The sequence below is a fragment of the Pelobates fuscus genome, chromosome 4, assembly GCF_036172605.1.
Source record: "Pelobates fuscus isolate aPelFus1 chromosome 4, aPelFus1.pri, whole genome shotgun sequence".
Taxonomy (NCBI): domain Eukaryota; kingdom Metazoa; phylum Chordata; class Amphibia; order Anura; family Pelobatidae; genus Pelobates; species Pelobates fuscus.
In genome coordinates, this window is record NC_086320.1 from 140,625,075 (window position 1) to 140,651,959 (window position 26,885).

Sequence of the window (26,885 nt, forward strand, 5' to 3'; positions counted from 1 at the left end):
TCTCCCAATATGGCGGCAGCCGCGTGTCCTCCTGGTACCAGCAAAGCCTGGCAGGATATTGAGTCTAAGCTGGACAGACTCTTTTTTTTTTTTTTTTTTTTTTTGAATTCTTTATTTTTGTTGTGCATATGAGAATACAACATTGCTTGAACAGCCACAACAGCTCTAACAAGCGCATTATTCGTATATTGGTGTACATATTTGTGGCATAGAAGTAACTTGCACATTTTTGGTTAGGTAGACGTTGCATTTAACACATAGCAGTTGCTAGACATTGCGCGTTTTCTAGTTAGTTGCAAGATAAGGTTACATGCAGGTAGTATATTTAGTTGAGCTAGGTACATGCTTGAGTATGAGAGATATAACATCACCCCTCAGGCCCCCCTGGACATACATGGATGCATTTGGTAAAGCATGAGAGACACAGCTGCACCCCTTAGTCCCCTATAGTTACATGTTAATGCATTTAGATCATCCCAAAGCCACTATAGGTATACTTGCTAAAGTAGGGTCGTGCACAAGACAAGGGAGAGTGCTGCTTATTAAGGGTAGCTTCTCTGTGCTGCAGCTTACGAGCAGTAGTCCCTCTGACAGTTCTTCATTGATTCTTGCTGGAGCTGGACTTTGTCTCCGTGGGAAGCCGCCATCTTGGTGGTCTCGAGGCCGTACTTGGAGGGAAAGTCCCACTGCCGACCGATGCCAGTACAGCTTGTTCTAGGTAATGGGGAAGTAGGCTTCTGACCTCCGTCCATCTCTGCTGCTCTGTGGATTGTACGCTGGCTCCAACTTCGGAACTCTCGGGGTGAAGGAAGCCTGCGTGCTGTGAGGGTTCTCGTGGGCTGCGGCTGCTTTGCGGTTTGCTTGGTCCACCGAGAGCCTGGGTCAGCCGTGGTGGGAGGCTTAGTGTTTTCTGCTTGTGGTCGCTTGGGAGCCGGCTGGAAGTGTGGTGAGTTGGATGTCCAGCTTCATGCAGGGGCACCCTGCTTGGCACCCTGCTTGGTCCTTGCGGTCTGCTGTTGTCGGGGCTCAGGTCTCTTGCGCACATGGTGGTCGCCATTTTGTGTGCAGCGGCGTCGCCCATTGTATCCCGCTCAGGCCCTTAGGGTGAGGACCGGGATCACCCCCCCGGTCCAGAGGGGGGGGGAAATCAGGACCGGGTCCGCCGATGGTATCCCTGTTTGACGGGCTCTAGTGGGCAGGTAAGTGGTGTGGCGGCCGTCCACTCCTCTCGCTGCCGGGTAAGGTCTCGCCTGTTGCCGCAGGGACCTCTCCCCTGAGGGACTAAAACCCTGAGGGCAAGCCTCTCCTCAGCTCTGGTAGCCCTAGACGTCTGGGGTCGCAGTTGTGGGCTGTTCATGCTTTTCAAAACCCGATTTACAGGCATAAAAGGTGATTTTTAGGTTAAATTGAGCCGGAGCTGGTCTGTACTGCGACCGCTCGGCTCGGCGGCCCGGCCCCGCCCCTGGACAGACTCTTTAATCAATTTTGGAAGCAAATAACAAGCAGGAAGCCCCAACAAGCTCCACCACAGCCCCAACAAGCTCCACCACAGCTAAGCAAAGCAGTCCCCATTAAAATCCACCAATGCAAAAGGCATCGAAGATGGGACCGGAGGCACAAACAGAAATGCAGAGCTTGCCCCACGTCAAGCACTCGCCTCCACCTTAAGCCACCACAATCCCGCACCGGACGTGAAGCACCACCGGGACAGATCCGACCACCCGACAAAACAAGCTTCCACCACCTCAAGCCGCGAACCAGGCACTCAGCCAGAGACTTGCCTTTGTTGTTCCAGGTATCAGGGACTCCCAGGGTCTGCACCTGGCGCCCAGAAGAGCACAAGCAGTAAACAGCAGCCTGCCAAGCATGTCCCACTATAGCCAATCCTCCACACCATGCCTTTGATTACATGAACTGCTCTCTGCACATTAACTAATCATAAAGTAGCAAGCATTTAAACATGTCATTATTTCACCTCCTAAAGAGTTCCATTGTCGTAGTTCCATGCCTTTACCTTAACCGTTCATGTATTATGTTATTCACAAGTCTCATCTCATGGGGCGACACACTTGATTTATAACTAGTGGTGGAGCTGCTGATATAAATACACAGTTGATAACGTGCAAGCTACACTCTAAACATGACAGCCATCTTTCACAACAATGTACTGCTATATACTCATACCCTCAGTGCAACTAGCCATGATATATGCATGTTCAGCCTAGCATGCTCAAATATAACACACTTCTGTCTAAAAAAAAAAAAAAAAAAAAAAAAAAAAGAGAATGCAGCTTCCGAATGAATCTAAAATGGATGCTGTCCAGGAGGTGGGAGGGTCTGGGAGGGAGGATCTGCTGCTGATTGGCTGGAATGTGTCTGCTGACTCTGAGGTACTGGGTCAAAGTTTACTCAATGATGACGAATATCGGGCGGACCGAACATCGCATATGTTCGCCGTCCGTGGCGAACGCGAACAAGCTATGTTCGCCGGGAACTATTCGCCAGCGAACTATTTGGGGCATCTCTAGTGTTTGGTAGTGTTGTCTTTAAAATGTGGATTGTGTGTAGTATTGGTGTTTGTGTAACTGCGCCCGGGGCAGCTGCTTAGTTTTACCTGTGTTTAAGACAGTCCTGTTTCTGCATAAACTGTTAGAACTATGTAACATAACATAATTGTGGTATTTTTGTTTTAAAAAATCTAAATATCAAAAATCTATCTTATATTAAAAAAAACTGTTAAATAATAATAATTTTCTGAATTTTAAATAATTTTTAAATAAAAAATAAAATAATAGGAGAAACTTATCCAAAAATATTTCAATTGAAGGCTTGACTGGGTTTTATTGAATGTATAATGCCATATGTCTACTTCTTCATATGTATTCATTTTCTACACAGCCTTATCGATGTGACCAGTGCCCAATGTCCTTTAATATTGAATTCAACCTGACACTTCACAAATCCACACATAATGTGAATGATGCCACATGTCCAGCATGCAACAAGAAGTTTTCCCGTGTGGCCAGCCTCAAATCCCATATTATGCTTCATGAAAAAGAGGAGGTAATTAAAAAAAAAAAAAAATCATTATTGAAATATTTTCATTCTTATACCATTTTTTTTTTATTTCTTACCTTGACATTATTAATTTGGCAATCGGAAAAAGACACCCTCAAGTACAGTCCTAAAAGGGTGGCGATGGTGTTACAAGTTATCAAATTAAAGAGAGCTTATAGACACAGGTCATATGTACTGCAGCTTAATGTTGTGGTTCTGGTGTCTATAGCCTGTCCGTGTAGTCTATATGCTGCATTTTCATAGAAAAGGCAGTGTTTATATTGCTGCTTAGGAACACCTCTAGTGGCAGTCACTCTGAAATTGATGAGAGTCTCTGGAACCTTTTAAGCAGCAAGTACTGCAGTTAGCATGGTAATCTCCCATGTTAAGATTAGTGTAAGACCCAGTGATATCTGGGTACTGTGACGTAATGGTGGGCTTTACACAATATGGCCATATGGTGGAACTGAATGCCCATATTTGTTTTCTGAGATAGGTAATATTAAGTAGCCTTGTAAAATTCAAACTGTATTTTTGTGTGTGTGTTGTTCTCTAATCTGTACTTTGCTTGTATGGGTACATATCAGGTACCTGTGTATATGATCTGTATTAAAGCATCTGATGCAATATAGTTTTGCCTTGTGACAATTTGAAAGCAATGGTAGGTCAGGGACTGACTAGTTGAAAAGATCTCGAAAGGATGAATCAAGTCCCTGAAAAAAATCCTGCAAAAAATGTCATGGGTATCTGTTTTGTCTATATATTGAATACAAAAACTGTATTATGCATAAAAATGGGTGGAAAGTTTAACACTTAATGACACTTTAAATCTTCCGTCACACTATTATCTTAGAATATTTAAATTCTGTTAGCATGATAGGCTTTAATATTTAATAGTTAAAAATTATGATTTTCTAAGAATCGGGAATTTTTATGCTTTTTAAACCACTGTGTATTTTTTTTTACTGACAGATTCTCATCTGTTCAGAATGTGGAGATGAGTTTACACTACAGAGTCACCTGTCCCTACATATGGAGGAACATAGGCAGGAGTTGGTTGGAAGTAAGACTTACAATTGCAGGTCATGCAAAAAAAAATTTGACACTACGCTGCAGCTCAAAGATCACATGAAAACACACTTCAAAATCAGGTGTGGTATACTGTTCAAAAATATATATTTTTTTCTCTCCAGATTTTTGTTTAAGATCTTACAAACTGTTGCTAAGCTAACCAGTTTGCTTTAGTGATCCAAATAAAAAATTGAAACGCCAGATATCAGAAAATGTTCTGAATTACATTTACTGTTTATATGTTTTGGCAGTTTCATATTTTTCTGTTGAGATATGTACATGGATTTGTCGAATAATTTCTGTCTTACTTTTTAATTATAGAGTTGCCAGTACTAGATCTTACAACCGAAACATTGATCGTAGTGGCTTTTCATACTCCTGTCCACACTGTGGCAAAACATTCCAAAAGCCAAGCCAATTAACTCGCCATATTAGGATTCACACAGGTAAGGAAGTCATTATTTACCTGTTGTATTTCTGGATATATTTTGTTCATAAACAGCAAAAAACATTGCTTGTATTGTTACAAAAGCGGCAAAATCATGTTGACACCATATATCAAGACTGTCTGTATATGGAGTCTATTTCATAAAAAAAAACAAAAAAACTACTTGGCAGAGGCTAGGATAGGTACCAGAATGATATTGAGGTAGGTGTGTCTGGAACTGATTAAAGGGGAAAACACATTGATGATAATATTATTGCCATGAGTGCTAGTCTGACACTTTTTAAATTAGGTATTGGAAACTAGATCACAACTACCTGATGGGCACAGGACTGTGGAAAACAAGGGAGTGTACTTAGAGGACTGTGTAAAGTAATGTCCTCTCACAAATGAGAGTAGACTGATTTAGTTATCTACCAACTGGTGCCGAGTGTCCTCATATGTAGTACCTATTGCCCCTTACACACACTAGCCTTGTGGCCTGATGTCTACAGTCCCCCTGGGCATAGGATAATGACGGTAACCACTAAAGAGTCGTTTTATAAAGGAATGAAAACAAGTGGGTAGATTGAAGGGAAGCAAAATTAATTTAATTCTTTCTTTCTTAAATTTGTCTGTGTTGAAGTTGTAAGCAAGCGGCACTAGAGGTCACAATTCTCCCAGTAATTTTAATATAGCAACTGCTTTTGCTTTCTTAACAGCTTTTTTTTAATATATATTTGTCTCTATTCACTCTATATCTAATGAAAATTCATATTCATAATATATAAATTTGTAATGGAAATGTAATCTAATTTATCTGGCAAAGAAAGAAATGTACCTTCATAAAGGTGGCATCCACCATGTATATGCTTATGAATACAACTTGTTTTCCCTACTAAAGATTAAATTACAAATGCCAGAAGGCTGACCCATCCACCAAACCATCAAACCTTTTCACCTAAAAGTTCAATACTAGTTTAACCAGGGGTCAAGTCCTGGGGGAAAAAAAAGTGTGGGAAAAAAAAAAAATGATTATACGCCCATATGCATATATATTTTGCAGAAGATACAGTGCAACATTTATTGTAAAGTGCCAGATTACAAAAACATCTCCAAAATTCACATGCAATAAAAAAAATAAAATATCGAACACCCAGCCCCCATCCAACAAGTCATAGCTCCCCTTATATATTTACTTACAGTTCTGAATACTGGCTCAACTTGAGTTGAAAACTTGGCTCATCCTTGAGTCAAGGATCAGTGTTGTGCTGACTTGGCTGGCCTCTGGGTGCTGACTTGGCTAGCCTCTGGGTGCTGACTTGGCTAGCCTTTGGGTGCTGACCTGGCTGGTGTCAGGGTGCTGGCCTGGCTGGCCTCAGTGTGCTGGCCTGGCTGGCCTCAGTGTGCTGGCCTGGCTGGCCTCAGTGTGCTGGCCTGGCTGGCCTCAGGGTGCTGGCCTGGCTGGCCTCAGGGTGCCTGCCTGGCTGGCCTCAGGGTGCCGGCCTGGCTGGCCTCAGGGTGCCGGCCTGGCTGGCCTCAGGGTGCCGGCCTGGCTGGCCTCAGGGTGCCGGCCTGGCTGGCCTCAGGGTTCAGGTTGGCCGGGCAGAAGGAGTGTGGTGTGAGCCTGTGAGGCCGCTTTCTTTGTAATTCTTGCCCTCTCAGAGGAGAGGAGACCTGGGGCTCACCCTAGCGTTGCCGTGACTCCGCCTCCGCATGATGTCACGGAACACACGTAGCCGCGTATGCAAATGGCAGGGGAGGTCGGAGGACGAGTAATCAGAGCAAGTAAGTAAGTCGTGACTCCTTTACTATGCGGCAAAGCCGCTCGCATAGTGAAGGATCGGCTCGGGAAGCAACACGTGGGCACCGGCGTGCTCTAGAGGCAGCTACCCTGGTCCTGCAGGAGCAGAGGGAACGGCGTTCCTGCTGTGAAAAAAGTGCAGGAACATCGTTCCCGCAGGACTTGAGCCCTGAGTTTAACATTATCATCAATGCAATCTTTAAATTTTGTTTCAATGTTTTACAATGTTCTTTGTTGAAGGAACATTCCAAGCAGCATAACCATTACAGCACATTGTAGTGGTAATGGTACCATGAGTTCCCTGGTGCCCCCCCAACATAAGTAGTCAAACTGGTTTGGCTTCTTGCCTGGATCAAGCCAGTGCACCACCCCTCTGCTTGCACTGCATCCAGAAGTTCTCAGTGCTGATCTAAGGCTGATGGTATTAAATGCTACTCTTTTGAGCACACCTGATTTTATAATCCCCGTTTTAATAATTAGCAGGAACCTAGCAGTTACATATAGTCATGCTGTCTGGCTTTAGCTTTTGTCTAATCTTGTATTGTAGATCTCACAAGATGGTATGTTTGCCAGGAAGTGGCTTTCTCCCTGATTTTTGTTTGTTTTTAACCAAATGTTGTTACTTGTAGTTTTGGTAACGGATTATACATACTTTTGCAGTTAGTGCAAATGATATGATCAACAAAAAACGATCCATTTGTATCTGTTGAATAACAATATTTTTGGGAAATGCATAGATTTGTAGCTAATTCATTTTTCAGCCCACGTTCCACGCATTTTCTTTGCATAATAATGCTGCACACTAATAATTGTTTTATTAGTGTTTTTCTACATTAAACTTAATCTGCCATTTAAGTGCCAAGTCCCCCAATCTGCAACAAAGTAATATCTCGCTCACATTGTATTACTTCACAGAATTTTGCGTCATCTGAAAACTCTGAAACAGGACTTTCAGTTCCTATTTCAAGATAATTTATAAATATGTTAATTAGAAGTGGCCCTAGAACAGAATCCTCAGGGACGCCACTTAGCACTTTTGTCTAGCTTGAATATTTACCAGTAATGACAACTCTCTTTACTCTATTTTAAAGCTAATGTTCAACCCAAGAACAAGAATTTTCATCGAGACCAGTTTCTGTTTGAACACTAACCTATTGTTTGGTACTGTATCGAACACCTTGGAAAATCGAAGCAGATCACACTCACTGCAACACCCTAATCTGTACTTCTAGTTACTTCTTTGTAGAATGCAATTAAATTAATTTGACATGACCTTTGTTTCATAAAACCATGCTGACTCTCGATGATAACAATGTTCTTCTCAAGGAATTTCTGAATATTATCCTTTAATAACCCTTCAAATACTTTCCCAGCCAAAGATGTTAAGCTCGCGTCTATAGATTTTGATCCCTTTTTGAATATAGGAACCACATCTGCCTTCCTCCAATCCTCTGGCACAATTCCTCAAAGAAAGAATCCTGAAAGATTAATAACAGAGGTTTAAAAACAGATGTGTTTATTGGCTAACGAAAAGGTATATTTTGCAAGCATGCAGGACACTATGGTTCCTTCATCAAGCATGTTTGTTGGGTGAAGCTCAGACATATTTTATACATAGTTTATAGGAAAAAGATAAACTAAATACACAGTCATTTAGGATGAAACCGTTGCTCTAGGAGCAGCATTTGATTGAGAACCGAGTTCTTGGTTCTGGCAGGGAAGTGCCTCTAGTGGCCTTCAGGGAGATAACCACTAGAGGTCTGTTGACCATACATTGCAGGGTTAAAACGGAAGGGCCACTGCATTAAGATGTAGTGGTCTGGATACCTTTAATGGTTCTTTAATATAATTTCCTTAAATTACTGGTTTCATGTATTACCTCCCAGACTTCTTCCACGAGACTTCTTCCTCTAAAACTCACCCAGCTTGTAATCATGTGGGGGTTATTAAACAAATGGGGTACTCTGTCTGTTCTGCTCCTAGCAAGTGGTAGAATACATGCTTATTTGAATCTTTCATTTTTTTCTTTAAATCTTACATGTTCATTTGAGTCTTTTTTACATGTTTATTTGAGTCTTATTGTGAAATATGTAACTGTGCAACATCAATAAATATCAACACATGGTATATAGGAGCAACATATATGCCATGTAAGAAATCCTATTTATAAACAGTTATAACCGTAATAATCAACTTCCTGTTTTTCATTTTCAGGAGAAAGACCCTTCAAATGCACTCTATGTGGAAAGGCTTTTAACCAGAAGGGGGCACTGGCAACACACATGGTGAAGCATACAGGTGAAAAGCCCCATGCTTGTTCCTTTTGTCCAGCAGCCTTTTCCCAGAAAGGCAATCTGCAATCCCACATACAGAGGGTTCACTCCGAGGTAAACAGAAACATTCAGTTACCATGCATTTTCAGAACACAATCTGTTCTAAGTACTGTCTGACAAATGATGAGCTAATAAGTGGTGAAGGCTGCAGGATTAATCACTCTGCTCTTTCATTTACTGTGGTTAACGGTATAAAGGTAGTTGGTGTTGGCAAATGCTTAGACATTTTTTTTGCATGAATGTTAATTGTGGGATGCTTCACTTTAATGCCAGTTTAAACAAATTGCATTACACATATATGTTTGCACTCAGTATTTATCACTTAAAATATAAATAAAAAAATATTCTCATTAAAGTGAATAGTCAGGGTAATCAAATGCCACAATTTTTTATTTCTATATACACATTTTTCCAGAGTAGAAGAGTAGTACGCAAGTGTGCCATGTACTGTATCATTTGTCCACCCCTTATACTATTTTTATAATAATAATAACTAGTATTTATATAGCACCTTTCTCCCAGTGGGACTCAAAAGTGTTTTTCAAAATTAACCAAATCAGCAGCTGAATAGTAATAGATGTTATTATTACCCAATTGATGGTACTCATTTTATCGACCTCAGAAGATTGAAGGACTGAGTTGACCCTGCCGGGATTTGAAGCTGAGTTGACCCTGCCGGGATTTGAAGCTGTGACCTTGCATTTTTGAACAGGCTTTGTAGTCACTGGCTATTTAGGGCAAAACTGCATGATATGATGTTCTAGGCATGACCCATGTGATTTTTAGGGGTGTTTAAGTGGCAAAATCAGTTCTCTTGATTTTTGATTTTGAATTTCCACACATTGATAACTGAAGATTAAAGGGACACTATAGTCACCCAGACCACTTCAGCTCAATGTCCCTCTAGGGTTAACCCTGCCTGGTGTAAACATAGCAGTTTCCGAGAAACTGCTATGTTTACATCTGGGGTTAAGCCAGCCTCTAGTGGCTGTCTTCCGGACAGCCACTAGAGGCGCATCGGCAATGATTGAGGCATATTATGCCTCAATCACGCAGAGCGTCCATAGGAAAGCATTGAAAAATGCTTTCCTACGGACACTTAGAATGCACGCGCGGCAGTGTCGCGCATACGGTGATGTCAGACAAGGATGCTGACATGAGCGGGGGAGGAGAGGTAAGGGAGCCCGGCGGGGGAAAAGGGTGAGTAGCTGAAGGGGATTTAACCCCTTCAGCGCCGCAGGAGGGGTTCCCTGAGGGTGGGGGTACCCACAGGGTACTATAGTGTCAGGAAAACCAAGCTGTTTTCCTGACACTATAGTGTCCCTTTAAGCTACATGTATTTAAAACTAGATAAACTAGAGGAAAGATTCAAAATTTCCACTCACCCACTGGCCATTGGCGAGTGAAAACCATGGACATTCTAGACTTGCAGTGGCAAGTAACTTTAAGGCGTGTGTGTGTTTGTGTCTAGAGGTTATGGAATAAAGAACTTGGGTGAAAGTAATTAAAAATAAACCACTATTTGATACCTTGGTAGCTTTAGAAACAAAAGTCTATGACCGTTCCAGCAAGACTTTTGTACATGGGATTACGTTTATTTTATCAAGGCTTTGAATTAATATGAGATTGCAGTTAATTACTGTGGGATGATAATTATGTAGTGTGATAACTTTACAAACTCCTCTGAGGGTCAAATTCGTTTAATGTAAGTTTTGTTTACCTAAACCCCTGCTTGCATCTTTTATTTCTGCATCTCATATCTTTAACTCGTGATCTCCATACTTAAAAATACAAAACAAAACCGAAGTCTATTTTTTAAATAAACTTTTTAAATAAACCTATAAATCAACCTCTTATGTTGATTTTATCAACATAAGACCAGTCAAATCTAACCTGAAGTGTCACATGGGTTCACTGTGCTTGAAGTGCTCTCAATAACAGTGCTACTGTATTTGTGCTAGCAATGACACAGCCATGTTATAGTCCTGCCACCCACCATGTGATCCCTATTAAAGGGTTACTGCCGTTACCATGGCCACTTCTGATTTTAGAAGTGGTCACGGTGGTAGGAATCTTTTCTTCTTGAAACACTGCAGATACAGAGATATATTAACTGTTACATCCCTGGCACACGTAACTTAGGTACTCTGTTCTTGGCTGCCTGATGTCATTTCTTACATCGGTTGTCAGCACGCTAGCGACAGATGTAGTGATCTTTTCCCTTGCAGGCAGCGACTGCAAAGGAAAGCTTGTTCTATCCTACCACCCACCATGCATACTCTCTGGCCTTCATGTATTGGTGGTTGTTCTTTTTGTTTTGTTTTTTTCCTTTAACCCCTTAAGACCGCAGGGCGTTTTATGGCGTCCTTATTTAGATGGCTCTAAACGCCGCAGGGCAGAATAGAACGCCCTGCGATCTTTTGTACTTACCCGGTCGCCGGCGATCGCGGTGTGGGGACTTACCTGGGAGCCCAGGGAGTCCCCCTCCGTCCTCTTCGGCCCCCCTGGGCCATTGATTGCGAGGACCCCGCGATCACATGGACGGCATAGCCGTCCAAGGCATTGCCAGCAGGGGGAGTGCCTGTAATGACAGGTACTCCCCCTGCTGTCTGAAAATAAAATTAAAAGATGTTAAAACAGTGTAAAATTAAATAATATATACTTAGATCATATATATATATTTATTATATATATATGATCTAAGTATATATACACACATATACACTCCTACATATACACTAAGTGTATTTTAATATTAATATATACATAAATGTATTTATATATTAATATCAAAATACACGTACAATGATACTGATTAAATATATACATATAATTTCCATTTTATATATATATATATATATATATATATATATATATATATTTAAAATCAGTAATAGCTTGGCACTCTCCTAAAACAATATTATAGGATACTTGCCTGGGTGCAATCCGTTTTGCGTTGCATATATAAACAGTAAGGAATATAGGATGCACTCACAGGACTTGGTATATATATTTATATACAATAATGAATAAATAAATATAAATACGTTAAAAAATAAAATAGAAAAATAATACAAAATAAATAGATAAAAAATATACATGCGTGATTTCGTTCTAACTGTATTTTAAAATTAATATATATATATATATTGATATAAAAATACATGTAGAACAAAATAATATATATCTATATACAAAAGTATATACGTATATATCACTATATATATACCTATAAATAAATACCTATAATAAATATACACCTATAATAAAAAAATAAATAAAAATAATAAAAAAATTATATATATATATATATATATATATATATATATATATAAAAATAATTCTACGTATATATTTATGTAATAATTTTACATAATTAGGTCATTTTTATTAATTACAATTTGCAGGACATGCCTGACAACCCAGGCCAAAAGTTCAGGGAATTTAATTTTCTTGCACTATATTTAACCCTGTAACTTTCCAAGACACCATAAAACCTGTACATGGGGGGTACTGTTTTACTCGGAAGACTTCGCTAAACACAAATATTAGTGTTTCAAAACAGTAAAATGTATTACAACAACGATATCGTCAGTGACGGTGAATTTTTTTGCATTTTTCACACACAAATGGCACTTACACTGACGATATAATTGTTGTGATACGTTTTACTGTTTTGAAACACTAATATTTGTGTTCAGCGAAGTCTCCCGAGTATAACCCATACCCCTCATGTACAGGTTTTATGATGTTTTCAAAAGTTACAGAGTCAAATATAAGGCTTGCGTTTCAGTTTTTTCTCATTAAAATTCGCCAGGTTGCCTTTGAGACCGTACGGTAGCCCAGGAATGAAAATTACCCCCATGATGGCATACCATTTGCAATAGTAGACAACCCAGGGTATTGCAAATGGGGTATGTTCAGTCTTTTTTAGTAGCCACTTAGTCACAAACACTGGCCAAAATTGGCGTTCAAATTAGTTTTTTGCATTTTCAAATATTAACACTAAACTTGGCCAGTGTTTGTGGCCAAGTGGCTACTAAAAAACACTGGACATGCCCCTTTTGAAATACCTTGGGTTGTCTACTTTTGCAAATGGTATGCCATCATGGGGGTAATTCTTATTCCTGGGCTACCATATGGTCTCAAAGGCAACGTAACCAATCTGGCGAATTTCAATGTGAAAAAAATGAAATATGTAACACGCTATATTTGACCCTGTACATAGGGGGTTCTGTTTTACACGTGAGACATCGCTGAATACAAATATGTGTATGTTACTGCAGTAAAAGCAAACAGTATTATGACACTCACAGTTAAAATGTCACGTAGAACTAAGAAAATAAAAAAAATTCTTATTTTCTCCCATTTTTTTTTATATTTTTTCATATTAAATTATGTTTCATACCTAAATATTTGATGTTAAATGAAAGCCCTGTTTCTCCTGAATAAAATGATATATAATAAGGGGGGTTGCATTTAATATGAAAGAGGTGAATTACGGTTGGACAGACATATAGCGCAAATGCCAGGTTTTGTTTACGTTTTGTTTTGATCACAACTTGTACATTTGGCTGCGGTCTTAAGGGGTTAAAAAAAAAATGTAAATCCCCTTGCCATGTCAGATGCGCATGCACTCTGACCCAGTGCAATGGTACAATCAAACACTTTTATATCCCATGCAAGGCCCTTAGTAACATAGCATGAAGGTGTAAAAAGCATCGCCAGGAGCTTTGCCCGGCGCAGGATTCCAGGTAGTTTAATTAATATTTTAGTTCTTTATAACTGGGGTGGACAGGTGACCTAGTTAGCAATGCCCACTAGGGCATTATAAAGTAAGTCAAACATTCAATTAGGAAGAGTAGAACTAAACTTTTAAGGGCTAATAAGAGTGTAGGGGATTGTTATAATACTCATTTCTGTCATATTAGAGTTTATCCTTGAGCCGCAAACGGCAAACTGAATTGTTAGTGTCGGACTCAGCCAAGAGGTTTGCATTGACGCGTCAGTTGAGCTTATTCTGTAATGGCCATTGCAATGGTACTAAAAACCTCTGTTATGTAAATATACGTAGGGATTTAGATAGTTTGCAAGTAATTTTTTTTCCAAAAGTGAGTGAGAACCCCAGGGTTTTGCTACGGGTTCTCATGGTTTGGGTAGGGTAATAATTTAGGCAGTGGACATTTCTTGTGGGAAGCTGCTTGCTGAGGCTGCAGATCTGAGAGAAACGTTATTCAGAATCGAAAATGGCTGATCAGTAATTTGATTTTAAACTGTGGGCTTACTGGTCTTATAACTGCCGTTCTGTGCCTTTGGCACATTTAAATTTATTTGTGCTTTTAGAGTTTTAAGATAATGCAGAATTAAGCCCAACATTGTCAGCTAGTGACATTTGTAACAATGTACAATAAAATAGCTGATATTTGTTCTTTCTCTAAGCCATCTAGGCAAATCGTTTCCCTCTTATGGAGAGTGCTAATCTAATATATATTTTTATGTTTTGTAATGATTGATTGCATCATTGCCTAATTTAGCAGTTCTTTTCACTGGATTTCAATAAATAGTTTTGGCAAATCTTTGTACATACTGAGAATAAGTTCTGCATTGAACATGTGAGGCTTACTATCCATGCAGACCATCTCTAAGAAATCACTGTCACAGGCAATAAGGGAACTTAAGATTTTGAGTAAGATGTTAAAGTAACCAGGAAAATTGTACAGTAAGCCAAATCACTTCATTTGCTGTTTCCATTCTGTCTAGAGTGCTTTTGATTGATGCTGGCAATGCCTTCTGAAAGGGATAAATCTGGGACTCCATTGTGTGAGCAGGGCTATATCCCTTCTCCCACCAAGGAGTCTCCTGTAGCGAACAATGCCTCAGGCTCCCCTCTGTCAGCTGGGGCCTTTTTTACGAGCTCCACGCTGACCGATGAACTATATGCAGTATTCAAAGTGAGCACTGTATACATCTCTAAATGGGTATGTAAATGCAGTATGAGCAGGGTAAAATCCCTGCACACACCTGGAAACCCAGGTACCAATAGATACTCGGAGCTCCCATCTGTCAGCTGGACCAGTTTCCGTGTCTCAGACTGACAGATGGTTTGTATGCAGCTCTCAAAGTGAGCACTGCTACCGCCATTTAAATAGACATTCAAATACCCATTGCTGCAATGTGGTGTGGACACGATTAAATACTCCTGTTCAGACCATGGAGACCTGGGTATCAGTGCATACCTGGTGCTTTCCCCTGTCAGCTGGGGTGGAAGGGCAGAATACAGCCCTTTCACCGCAGCTGAGCAATTGTGCTCAGCTGAGCAGATCTCTCTATTTTTTTTTTTAACTAGGAAACCTTTCTGCTGATATTAATACTGATATTAAGGTAGGGATGGGCAGGGTGTAAGTGCTAGGGTAAGGCAAGGGTCAAGCTGGGTTTGGGTTTATGCTGGGTTAGGGATAGTGTAGGTTAGGGTAGGTATATGGTTATTGTTAGAGTAAACACAGGGTAAGGGATGTGGCTGGTATAGCATTAGGGGAGGGGGTTGTTGGCATAGGGTTAGCGTTAACTAACATTTATTTAGACGCTAGACATATTAGGCATTTAACAATCAGGACTGAATCTATTTTGAGTTGTTTTTATTTAGTTGCACTGAATATGTAGAAATTATTCTAAGCAAAAATATCACATTTTATTTATTTTTTTCTTAATTTGTCACCATTTTTGACATGTGATTCACACTTAATTTTGTGTTCGGCATTATGTCCTTTAAACCCAAATATAATATGTATAAGGGCACTATACTTATTATACTCACTTAAATTAAGTGGAAGAAACACAGCAAATTCAAGGTTTAGTTTTGGTTTGGCTTGACATTCCATCTAAATTAAATATTTTTTTTTCTTTTTAAGGTGAAGAATGGTGTTACCTATCATTGTACGGATTGTAGTTGCATTTTTAAAAGCCTTGGAAGCCTTAATACACATATCAGCAAAATGCATGTGGTGGGATCCCAAGGTACATCAGCTTTAACAGGAGGAACATCTCATATGACTACGGTAATTCCAGAGAGTCACAGACTGTTGATTTTGCTTTGTAGCGTATCTATTTAAACAATTATTACAATGCTTGTTGCATCGTAGTGTCAATGTTAGATAGAAATTGATAAAAAAAAAAATATTGTATATATGTATAAATGAAAAATCTGTCCATGAGTGGTCACTGGCTTTGCATCTTTTCCTAAGTTGTGTTTCAAAGCTTTTGAATGCAGCAAGCACAGACTTAAATGAATCCATGTTTAAAATGGAATGAGGCAAACGTGATTGTTTGTTAAACCTATTTGCATATTCCCACCCAGAATCCTTTGCGGTAGTAACAGCACTGCAAAAGTGTAAGTGCAAATCCTATTCCTTATTTATTACCTAAAAAAAAAGTTACCACACTATCAGCCTTCACTCTCTCTCTTTTTGTCGTTTTATAAAATTACTAAGGACACTCAAAGCGCTCCACCTACTCTTTTTCTGATTTATCCTAGTTTTTAATTTTCAACCTAAATTTGAATTCCACCTATCACACTACAGTGAATAACCATGATGACTATAGTAGTAAAGGGCAACATTAACTGGAAAATGGTGCTTGAAGAAGAACATTCCCCTTTTGAATATAATCTTTAATTATTCCCTATGTTAAAGAAATATACATTTATGTGGCTTAAAAAATAAAACTTAAATATAGAAATCCCTATCTCTGACTATACTTATTACCTGTTATGGGTTATTATTATTATTGCCATTTATATAGCGCCAACAGATTCCGTAGCGCTTTACAATATTATAAGAGGGGGGATTTAATTATAAATAGGGAAATTACAAGAAAACTTACAGGAACGATAGGTTGTAGAGGACCCTGCTCAAACGAGCTTATAGTCTATAGGTTAAATTTATATGTGTGTGTGTATATATATATATATATATATATATATATATTTATATATATATATTGTTTGTATATTGTATCCTATTGTAACAATGTAACAATGCAATGTTTTGTGGACCCATGACATACTGTATATACTCTAGTATAAGTCTAGTTTTTCAGCATTTTTTGTGCTGAAAAACCCCAACTCGACTTATACTCGAGTCAATGTCTGTATTATGGCAACTTACATTGCCATAATACAGACCAGGGGCTGTTGGGGGCTGGCAGAGAGCTTTTACTTACCTTTCTTGCAGCTCCTGTCAGCTCCCTTCTCCTCCGGTCCGGTCCGGTCAGCTCCCTTCTCCTCCACTGTAAGTCACGCGAGAGCCGCGGGGTCAGAGCGTTGCCACGGGTTACCATGGCAACGCTCCGCACGGCCGCGAAACTTACAGTGGGAGCTGACAGGCCCGGCGCGGAGGAGGAGGTAGCTGACAGGAGCGTCAGGAAAGGTAAATAAACGCTCTCTGCCAACCCCCCCTCACTGCACAGCCCATCCACTGGACCACCAGGGAATGAGAGCCCCCCTCCCTGGCCAGCTAACAAGCAGGGAGGGGGGGACAAATAAAAATAAATCAAAATTTAAATAATAAAATAATATTTAAAAATAATAATAATAATAATAAAATATTAATAATATAACAAAAAAAATATTAAAATAATAATTTAAAAATAATAAAAATGCCCACCTCCCACCAAGGCTCTGCATCACACACACGCTCTGCATTCATATACACACACACACACACACACTGCATTCATTATATGCACACACTGTAAATAAATATTCAATTAATATAATTTTGGGGGGATATCATTTTATTTAGAAATTTACCAGTAGCTGCTGCATTTCCCACCCTAGTCTTATACTCGAGTCAATAAGTTTTCCCAGTTTTTGGGGGTAAAATTATGGGTCTTGACTTATATTCGTTTCGACTTATACTCGAGTATATACTACGGTACTTGAAAAGGAGAGAAATCTCAATGTATCCTTCCTTTTGAAATATTTAATAAATAAATAATAACTGTTATAACTTATTCCATCTCTGTCAAGCTTTGCACTTGATTTCTAGAATATAGCATTATAAAGCGGTATGTGTCTTGGTTATGCCAGCACTAAACTGGATTGTGATGTTAATTGTAAATCTTCAATATAGATTTGAAGAAATACTCTAAGCACCATAACTATTACAGCACACTGTCATAGTTATAGTACCATGAGTGCCCAGGCACCTTTTCACTGTAAGTAGTCAAACTGATTGAGTCCGCAAAGCGTTGGTCACTTACTCCATTGAGTGCCAGAAGTTCCTGCAAAGAGTTTATATTTGCTCTCCTGAGCTAAACCCTGAAACTGAATAATCTCAGCCAGGGTAGCTCAGAACAAAAAGCTTCCAGCTCTCAATAGAGGCGGTGACTGCCTAATTTAAGAATCATAACCTCTAAAGCGCAACAATTTTAGCCTATCCTTGTTGTCCAGGTTGGGTGGAGTCGGTAAGAGAGCCACTTAGATATGCATTAACCCATACAAAACTGCAATGTTTTACATTGTATAGTTAAAACTTAAAGGCCACTGCACCCAAATCACTTCATTGAGAGGAAGTGGTCTGGGTGCCTTTAGTGGTCCTTTAACCCTGAATTGGCAGAGAAATAATCAGCGAGACTGCAGAGACTAGATCTATTACACCAAAACCACTTTATTAGGTGTCCCATTAACTCACAAAGTATATTGAAGTGATAGTCCAACCACCATGATCACTTCTGCATTTAAAAGTGATTATGGTGATAAGAGTCTGTATGTGCAGCAGTTCAGCTTGAAACACATTTCAACCCCAGCACATGTTATTTAAGCTGCCTAATATCAATCTGGTGCAAAAAGTACACCTGTCGTCAGTGCGCACTATGGTTTGGTGACAGATGTAATGAGTTCCGCCCTTGCCAGGTGAAGCTGCAGAGTCCACTCCCAAATGCTGCTATATGAGATCTATTTGATTGGACCAAGGAAGGGAAGTCCGTGATGCAGTGTGATTTTAGACAAAGCATGGAAGTGCAATAGGGCACTATTTAAAAATAAAATAAAAAATAAAGTATTTTTGCAAAAAAAAGAGTTGGAGTAACTCTTTAATAATCTCTGTTGAAAAATTATATGTGAGTGCAATATATGATTATATAAATTTTAAAAGTATGCATTTTATTAATTTCCTTTGGTTTAAACACTAGGACAACTCTCAGACACCACCCGTTTCTGATGGAAATCTCGAGCAGCAGACATCTGACGACAAATGGAAAAATGTAAGAAGTGTTACCATTTATTGTCTCTTTGCAGAGTACCGTATTTTTCGCTCCATAAGACGCACCTCACCATAAGACGCACCTAGTTTTTAGAGGAAGAAACCCAGAAAAAAAATATTCTGAACAAACTGTCCCATAGTGTTTCTTACTATGGGACAGTTTGTACAGAATATTTTTTTTTCTCCCCTGTCCCATAGTGTCCCCCCCTCCCATAGTCTTCTCCTCTCTCCCATAGTCTTCACTCACCCCCTCCCCATAGTCTTCACCCACCCCCTCCCCATAGACTTCATCCACCCCCTCCCCATAGACTTCATCCACCCCCTCCCCATAGACTTCATCCACCCCCTCCCCATAGACTTCATCCACCCCCTCCCCATAGACTTCATCCACCCCCTCCCCATAGACTTCATCCACCCCCTCCCCATAGACTTCATCCACCCCCTCCCCATAGACTTCATCCACCCCCTCCCCATAGACTTCATCCACCCCCTCCCCATAGACTTCATCCACCCCCTCCCCATAGACTTCATCTCCCCCTCCCCATAGACTTCATCTCCCCCTCCCCATAGACTTCATCTCCCCCCCCTCATAGACTTCATCTCCCCCCCTCCCCATAGACTTCATCTCCCCCCCTCCCCATAGACTTCATTTCCCCTCTCCCCATAGACTTCATCTCCCCCCCATAGACTTCATCTCCCCCCCTCCCCATAGACTTCATCTCCCCCCTCCCCATAGACTTCATCTCCCCCCCTCCCCATAGACTTCATCTCCCCCCCCTCCCCATAGACTTCATCTCCCCCCCTCCCCATAGACTTCATCTCCCCCCCTCCCCATAGACTTCATCTCCCCCCTCCCCATAGACTTCATCTCCCCCCCTCCCCATAGACTTCATCTCCCCCCCCCTCCCCATAGACTTCATCTCCCCCCCCTCCCCATAGACTTCATCTCCCCCCCTCCCCATAGACTTCATCTCCCCCCCCTCCCCATAGACTTCATCTCCCCCCCTCCCCATAGACTTCATCTCCCCCCCCTCCCCATAGACTTCATCTCCCCCCCTCCCCATAGACTTCATCTCCCCCCCTCCCCATAGACTTCATCCCCCCCCCCATAGACTTCATCCCCCTCCCCATATTCTTCTCTCCCATACTGTCCCCCTCCCCTTGTCCCATAATTACTTACCTGTCTTGTAGCGTTGGCCGGCAGCACAGGGCGCACCGCGGTAGTGGAACTTGAATTTCATGTTCCGGTTTCCGGCGGGACTGAAAGGAAGTGCGCACTCAGCTTGTGCACACTTCCTTTCAGTCCCGCCGGAAACCGGAACATGAAATTCAAGTTCCACTACCGCGGTGCGCCCTGTGCTGCCGGCCAACGCTGCAAGACAGGTAAGTAAAGCTTCATAAAACGCACAGACATTTACCCTCACTTTTGAGGGGGAAAAAAGTGCGTCTTATGGAGTGAAAAATACGGTAATTTACTTTGAAAACCTATGGGAAGAAATAATGAAAAAAACAATTGAAGAAAGTATTCTTCTGTGCACACCTTACTGCTGAGTGAAGATCGTGTAAATGCAAGTAAAGGAATGACAGAAAGTAAATCATTTACATGTTCACTGACTAGCTAAGGTCATCATTGGCACCTTCCTCTTCCACTGGCACCCATCCTGGTGTCATCCCTTATTGTATGGGAAGAACATTATACTTGTTCTTCTTATATTTGGAATCTACAGCAGCCAAAGTGTCAGACATTGCTTAACCCTGTTGGTTAATAATCGTAATTTTGTAGTTTATGTTGGATGAGACTCTGGAAAGAAAGAATAAAAAAAATAAAATATGAAAAATTTAGAAGGAAAAAACAATGATGACAGTTTTGCAATTATTACAATCAATCAATCGCACATTTCATTCTTTATTGCGAAGCTAAACAGTGCTTGCAATCATGCAAAATAGTGAACATAAGTAGCTCTTTTATCGAGTATTCATTAGATGCTTATTTAATTCTAAGTGTCGCATAGCATTCTTTTTGTCGTTTATGTAATGGTATCTCTCGAATAGATATCACCAGCCTCCAGAGTTGAAAAAAAATAAAATATCAAATGAAAGCAACGTGATCATGACAAACATAATAGATGAAGTGATATAACCTGCTAATTGTTAGTGTTAACAGTGTGCTATCTATTTTATATTGAACAGACAAACTACTCTCTTTACATGCAAGGCAAATATTTTTTTCGTAATTTGCATTTTTTTCCAATTAGTGTAGATGAATGAAACAAAAATGTAATTAAATCAAGTGTGGGAAACGTACTTATTTAGTGAAAAGTCAATTCTTGATTTATTATTATGTAAGTGTTGCACATAACAAAGAAGGTAAAAAAAAAACTGATTTAATAAATGCAAAACTAATAAAATAATAATGAGTACAAATAAATTCTAATGGATCCAACATATAGGAATACATTTTAGATGAAAGATTTCAGTGTGGAGAGATGATGGGATGAAATCGAGGCAAAGTAGAACTAAAGTAATGAGGGAAAGGGATAGGGGGAGAAGGTATGATCGAGGCCTACTTGACATGTCATTAAGCATATTTCACATTTGTATAAAGCTAAACAATACTGTGAGTATGGATATATGGGTATTAACAATATCAATTAGTCATATTCAGTAAAAGCCAGCCATTCTAGTCACTGAAAAATAATTTGCAGCCCTGTTGTAGAATGTTAAAGTGCCTTTTTACTGCACCTGTCCCAATGTTTAGACTAATTTGGGTCTTTCTCAATCACAGAACGGTTTGAAATGTTGCCAATCCTCTTCTGGTGGCAATTTAGAGTTCTCTGAACTAGACTGTAGATTTTTTTTTTCCAGGAGAAACATACCTTGCAATTCCATCTTCAAGCTTTTTCTTGAGATTTTGTGAAATTAAACTCTGGGTACCATGGCTGACTTATTACTATATTCCCTATATCTGTATGTCTAATATTCAGTACATAGTGAAGTCTTGTGATTGGTTGGGTGTTTTTTTATATGGACCCTTTCTAGTCCATTTTAGTAACTGAATGAGCACAACTAAAGAGGGAAATGACCCTGCACCAGGAAGTGGAGGAGAAATATCTTTAAATCAGTATTACTACATATATGTAAAGATGAAATGGATTTCTCCTTTGAAATGGTGCCTCTTGCAGCAATGAACCAATTGCCACTGCTCTTTAATATTTCACATTGATTTCATGGTCTGGACATTTCATCTATATTAAGATTTCATTTTAAATATGAATGTGAAATATTTTGTCTATTTTTATTATAATTTTTTGGCTTTTGCCTTTCTTACTTTTTGCTGTTAGCATATTTAAAGGAACTAGTGATAAATTAGTTCTTTATGGTGCAGTTGATATGCGCATAGAGCAGGCTCCCCGCAGCCTGCGTAACTGGGTTAAATGTAATTTAGTAGACATGAAAGGAGAAGAAAATCATACAGAGATCAATTGGAATTCATGTAAATGGAAATGGGCAGTGCATGCAAGCAAAATGGCTGTATGTGCCCAGTTTATATTTTTGTGTATAAGTTGATGTGTGTATTAAAACTATGCTTTCAGTGTCGTGACTTTTCTGCTCAATGCAAACATGAATTTATTCTCTTGCTTCGACAGGCAGTAGTTTTCCGATCTGTAACAGCGCAGACAGACTCTGCAGGCTCTACAGCTTCCGGGCAACACGGACAGCAGCCAGCTGTGACAGATGTTATCCAGCAGCTTCTAGAGCTGTCTGAGCCAGTGTCTGTAGAAAATCATCACAACCAGCCATCAGGCCAACCACTTAATATTGCTGTGGGGATTAACAGAGATATTTTACAGGTCAGTGTAAAGAATACCTACACATCCATGTTTACCCTTGAAGCATATAAAAGCACTTTATACAACTCACACTTTTTCAAACAGATAAAAGAAGAGGTTATGGTATGTGATAAATGTTTAAATAAATTATAGCATTGCGTTGCGTTACTTTTTATTAAATCCTGCTGAACCCAGCATTGTTGAAGGCTTTGATGTTTTTCAACTACATTTCCCAAGGTGCTAAAGGGTTACTCCAATCTAAAACAGTGTTTTATTAAAACACTGTTTTTGGTTGGAGTAGGCCTTACTGGCATGCACCCTTCACCTTCGATCAGTACCAAGGCCAAGTTCTCCCTGCAGCCTGTTCCTCTTCCAGTGTCATAAACCTCAGACAGCAAAGATCTCTGAATGTGCATCGTTTTAACTTGAAAGGCTGAACAAAAAGACTCAAAATCAGAGATCATGGTGCCTGGAGTGACCCTTTTTACACACTGAATGATACACTACAAGCATCTTAACAGCTTGTGTTTTTTGTAGTGGTTATGGTGGAAATCAATCCTCTGGTTAACTCAACCACAATTATTTTTAAAAGTCACTGCAGTTTCAAAGCTACTGCTTCGCTGGCTGATGCGAGAGAAGGAAGCTATACTTCTTCATCCGCCTGTCCAAATATTTATATGGCTTTTGCATGCTATACAAATCTCAAATTTCCCTGACAGACGCTTTCATAGCACATTCACAGGCTCAGGCAACTCCACTCACAAAACTTGGGCAGCAATTCCATTTATCCTATGTGACAAAAGGGAATTGCTGCCATTAATATATATCACACAGCCCTACTGGGCAGCGCTGCACAGATGGAGAGCCTCTCACAGCTCTGGAAAATGCAGGAAATGTAATCCTTTAAGAGCCAGTGATATTTCATTCAGGCATCATAATTTGAGCTCAAAATTATGCCAGCATATAATGTCCTGCTTATTTAGCATTTGAGGCTCAATATAGCTCTGCAGCAATGAAACAAGGTCTGTTCCATTATATAAAATCTTTGAAAACTGGTTTGTTGTGACAGACTTATTCTGTACTAGGTCCTTAATAGACTTTTGTTTAGAAATGTTTAGTGCATCATGTATTTCATTTATCAAGATATTGGTCACTATCCAGTCTAGATTTCTCCATTAAGACTGCCTGAATGTTACGGAAAATATACCAAGGTCTGTCATCACTGCCCTATATTAACTGTGAATACTCCCAGTGCTAACCTCACAGATGTAAATCCATAAGTTATTTTTTCACATTATCATTTTTCAAATATATTTTAGTTGTTAGAATCTTAACCACAATATGCACATATATTATTCCAATCCTTAAAAATGTACTTTACAAATGTCATGAACAGCAAAGAACCATTGAAACATCTAACATGGTTATACAAATTTTTGGCAGTATAAATGGTTCCCTACAGTTGTAGCTCAACAGATAATCCTTGAAATATGTAGCACAAGGAACCTGTCCTCTTAATCAGGTTTAACAAGTGCAAAATTACAGGATACTTGTTCCACACAATAAAGGCGCATATGATCTGATGATAGGCTTCTCTCTTCTGTTGATGCTATACTAGCAAGCGCTGGAAAACAGTGGCCTGTCATCAATCCCTGTTGCAGCACTTCCCAATGATCCTAGTCAGGCCAAGGTAACTGTTACAGGAATTGAATGCCTCTCAAGTCAGCAAATGGACAATAATGAGCAAGGACATGGGCTAGAACATGAAGATCATGATAAAGGGGACAAGACTGAGAAGAGGATAATAAAGAAGAAGTCTACTTTTGCTGCAGGTACTCATGTTTGTGACTAATAGCTACAATTGTTTTGAGTGACGCACAGCGGTGAGTCATATAAGGTTACTAGATAAAGGTTCTAAAAAAGACTGTAAAACATGATATAAAATGTAAGTAAGGAAATGGTTACACACATCATGCACTTGTAGGTTCTGTGCTTTGTCACGTATCCTATGGCATCACGATCCTTAAAGATGTTGTTGTTTATTTTTTTAAAATTCTTTATTTTTCAGGCAAGAAAAAATATATACAGTAAAACATTCAGTGCATAGCACAGGTTTACATAAGCAAATATCGGTGTTAAAACATTTTGTGAACATGACACCGGAGCCTTGCTGGCATGTAGTAGGGAGGCCGGTTTATGCGCTCTGTAAAGAAGAATTCCAACGAGTGCCTTGGCCAGTGGTGCCCTGGAGATTCATTCATTTAAACTAAACTCCCAAGACTATGGGTTTGATATACATTCAGGCAAAGTAAACCTGAGTGGCGCCTGCTGTGTACATGCAAATAGATGAAAGAAACAGCCCCATGGGTCTTAGGTAGGAACCTAGCGATTGAGTCGTAGGGGTAGTATATGGTAAGGACTCTGGTCAAGGTGGGTAAATATTAAATATTTTCTGCTCAATATCCCCAGATCGCTTTTGGCGCGCGCGGTGGGGGTCGGTAGTTGTACTGCCCTGATAGTAGGGCAGACTTATGTGGTGAGCGAGTAGGTGAGTGCAGCCATCCCTAGTAACTGCCACTTTTAGGTGATGTTTGCCGAGCGTAGGGTCTTCGTAACTTGTTGGAAGGAACTTCTCCAATCCAAGGTGGATCGGCATAAATCTTGCAGGAACTGGAGTTGCATCTCCTCAAATTGAAGTGATGTTCTGGTTTTCACTGCGTCCTGCAGCACCAGCTTTTCCCGAAGTAGCGGGACGCGTACCGGGACATCCCGGGGGACACCAGCCGGTGCCTTGTTTGTCTTGGCGAGCCTGAAGCAGCCGTCAACTTGAATGCCTTTTGCAGAGCACTGGGGCAGAAGAGTAGCCATTAAACATCTAAGGAAATGAGGCAGTTAATGTTCGTTAACGGATTCGGCAATACCCCTAATTTTGAGTTTGTTGCGCCTACGTGCATCATCCTGGGTGTTGATTCTCACCTGCATGACTCTGTGAGATGCCTGTAGTTTGTGTATCAGCTCGTTGCTGCTTGTCTGCTTCTGAGCTTTGGAGGAAATGTTGTCTTCCTCTCTAATGATGTTGAGGTTAGCCTTGAAAAAGGCTCTGATGTTGTTCATCAGAGCCTTGATGTCCCTCTTAGTAGCTGGGGCTGTCAGGTCTTCCACCTGTTGAGGAGCAATTAGACCCTCTGTTCGAGGTATACCGTCTGGCGCATCGAGGAGTTCTTCCTCTGAGGAGTAGTGGTGATCCGACTGCGATGCCTTTTTGGGCCAAGGCCGCAGCTGCAGGTGATCGGCGATGGAGCCTTCTCCCGTGAGGGTTCCTAGATTTTTAGCCTTCTTCCCCATTAGGTGCTGGAGCTCCAGTCCCGTGCTCAAGCGGAATAGAGGTAAGTAAATGCCCCAGACTCAGTTTGTGCAGTGTAAGCTGTGGGAGCTTAGCCGACATGCGTCTGCTCCCTTCAAAGTCAAAGCCGCTCCCCCCATTTTTAATTTTTTAATTTATGTAGCAGTACACTTCTTTCTATTATGTGGAATCCAAAACTGTCTTACAAGGAGTTTGTACATTAGACAATTTGTCTTCAATAACCTCTTCATTATTGAGATTGCTAACGTGAGAGGAGGCAGTGAGGATTGTAGCAGGGTTTATAAGTGACATGCTTCTCAAATCCCAAAATCACTGCACAGTGAAACAAAGCACGATTTACTTTATTGAATTCAAGATAAAACCTTTTTGACTGATTCTTAAGATGGGAACTGTCTGTGGTTTTTAGTATTATGTTTACTTAACCCCTACATCTAAAATAATGTATATGTGAGAAATCAAGTTAGATTTTGAAACGCCTCTTAATCCTGCATCTGGATGACTCCACGTTTACTCTCTATCAAACATTGGTATACTCCTTATCACTTGGCAGTAAGCAAAGAGGAAGTATAAAAAGAAGAGAAAAACCTTAAATAAAGTTTTTGTTTCTCCTCATTTACAATGTGAGCACTGGCTGTGTTTGGAGTGAACTGGATTGTGAAATAAATTTAAAAGAAAACAAAGCACGTAACTCATAAGTGATCTTCAATTTTATTCAGCGATGTAATTTCCAGAGAAGTGATGGC

General features: G+C 40.1%; 1 protein-coding gene across 2 annotated transcripts in view; it reads left to right on the plus strand.

Moving 5' to 3' along the window:
- ZNF236 (zinc finger protein 236) overlaps positions 1-26,885 on the plus strand; it is a 174,674-nt gene that overhangs the window by 15,658 nt on the left and 132,131 nt on the right. Inside the window, exons 3-10 of one of the 2 annotated variants that reach the window (XM_063451634.1) lie at positions 2,899-3,063; positions 4,030-4,208; positions 4,450-4,574; positions 8,571-8,743; positions 15,598-15,744; positions 18,878-18,949; positions 22,596-22,799; positions 24,397-24,610. In XM_063451634.1, coding sequence (XP_063307704.1) covers positions 2,899-3,063; positions 4,030-4,208; positions 4,450-4,574; positions 8,571-8,743; positions 15,598-15,744; positions 18,878-18,949; positions 22,596-22,799; positions 24,397-24,610 — 1,279 coding nt within the window. Of the gene's footprint in view, positions 1-2,898; positions 3,064-4,029; positions 4,209-4,449; positions 4,575-8,570; positions 8,744-15,597; positions 15,745-18,877; positions 18,950-22,595; positions 22,800-24,396; positions 24,611-26,885 lie in introns of those variants that run through there. The other variant, XM_063451635.1, reaches the window with a different exon arrangement.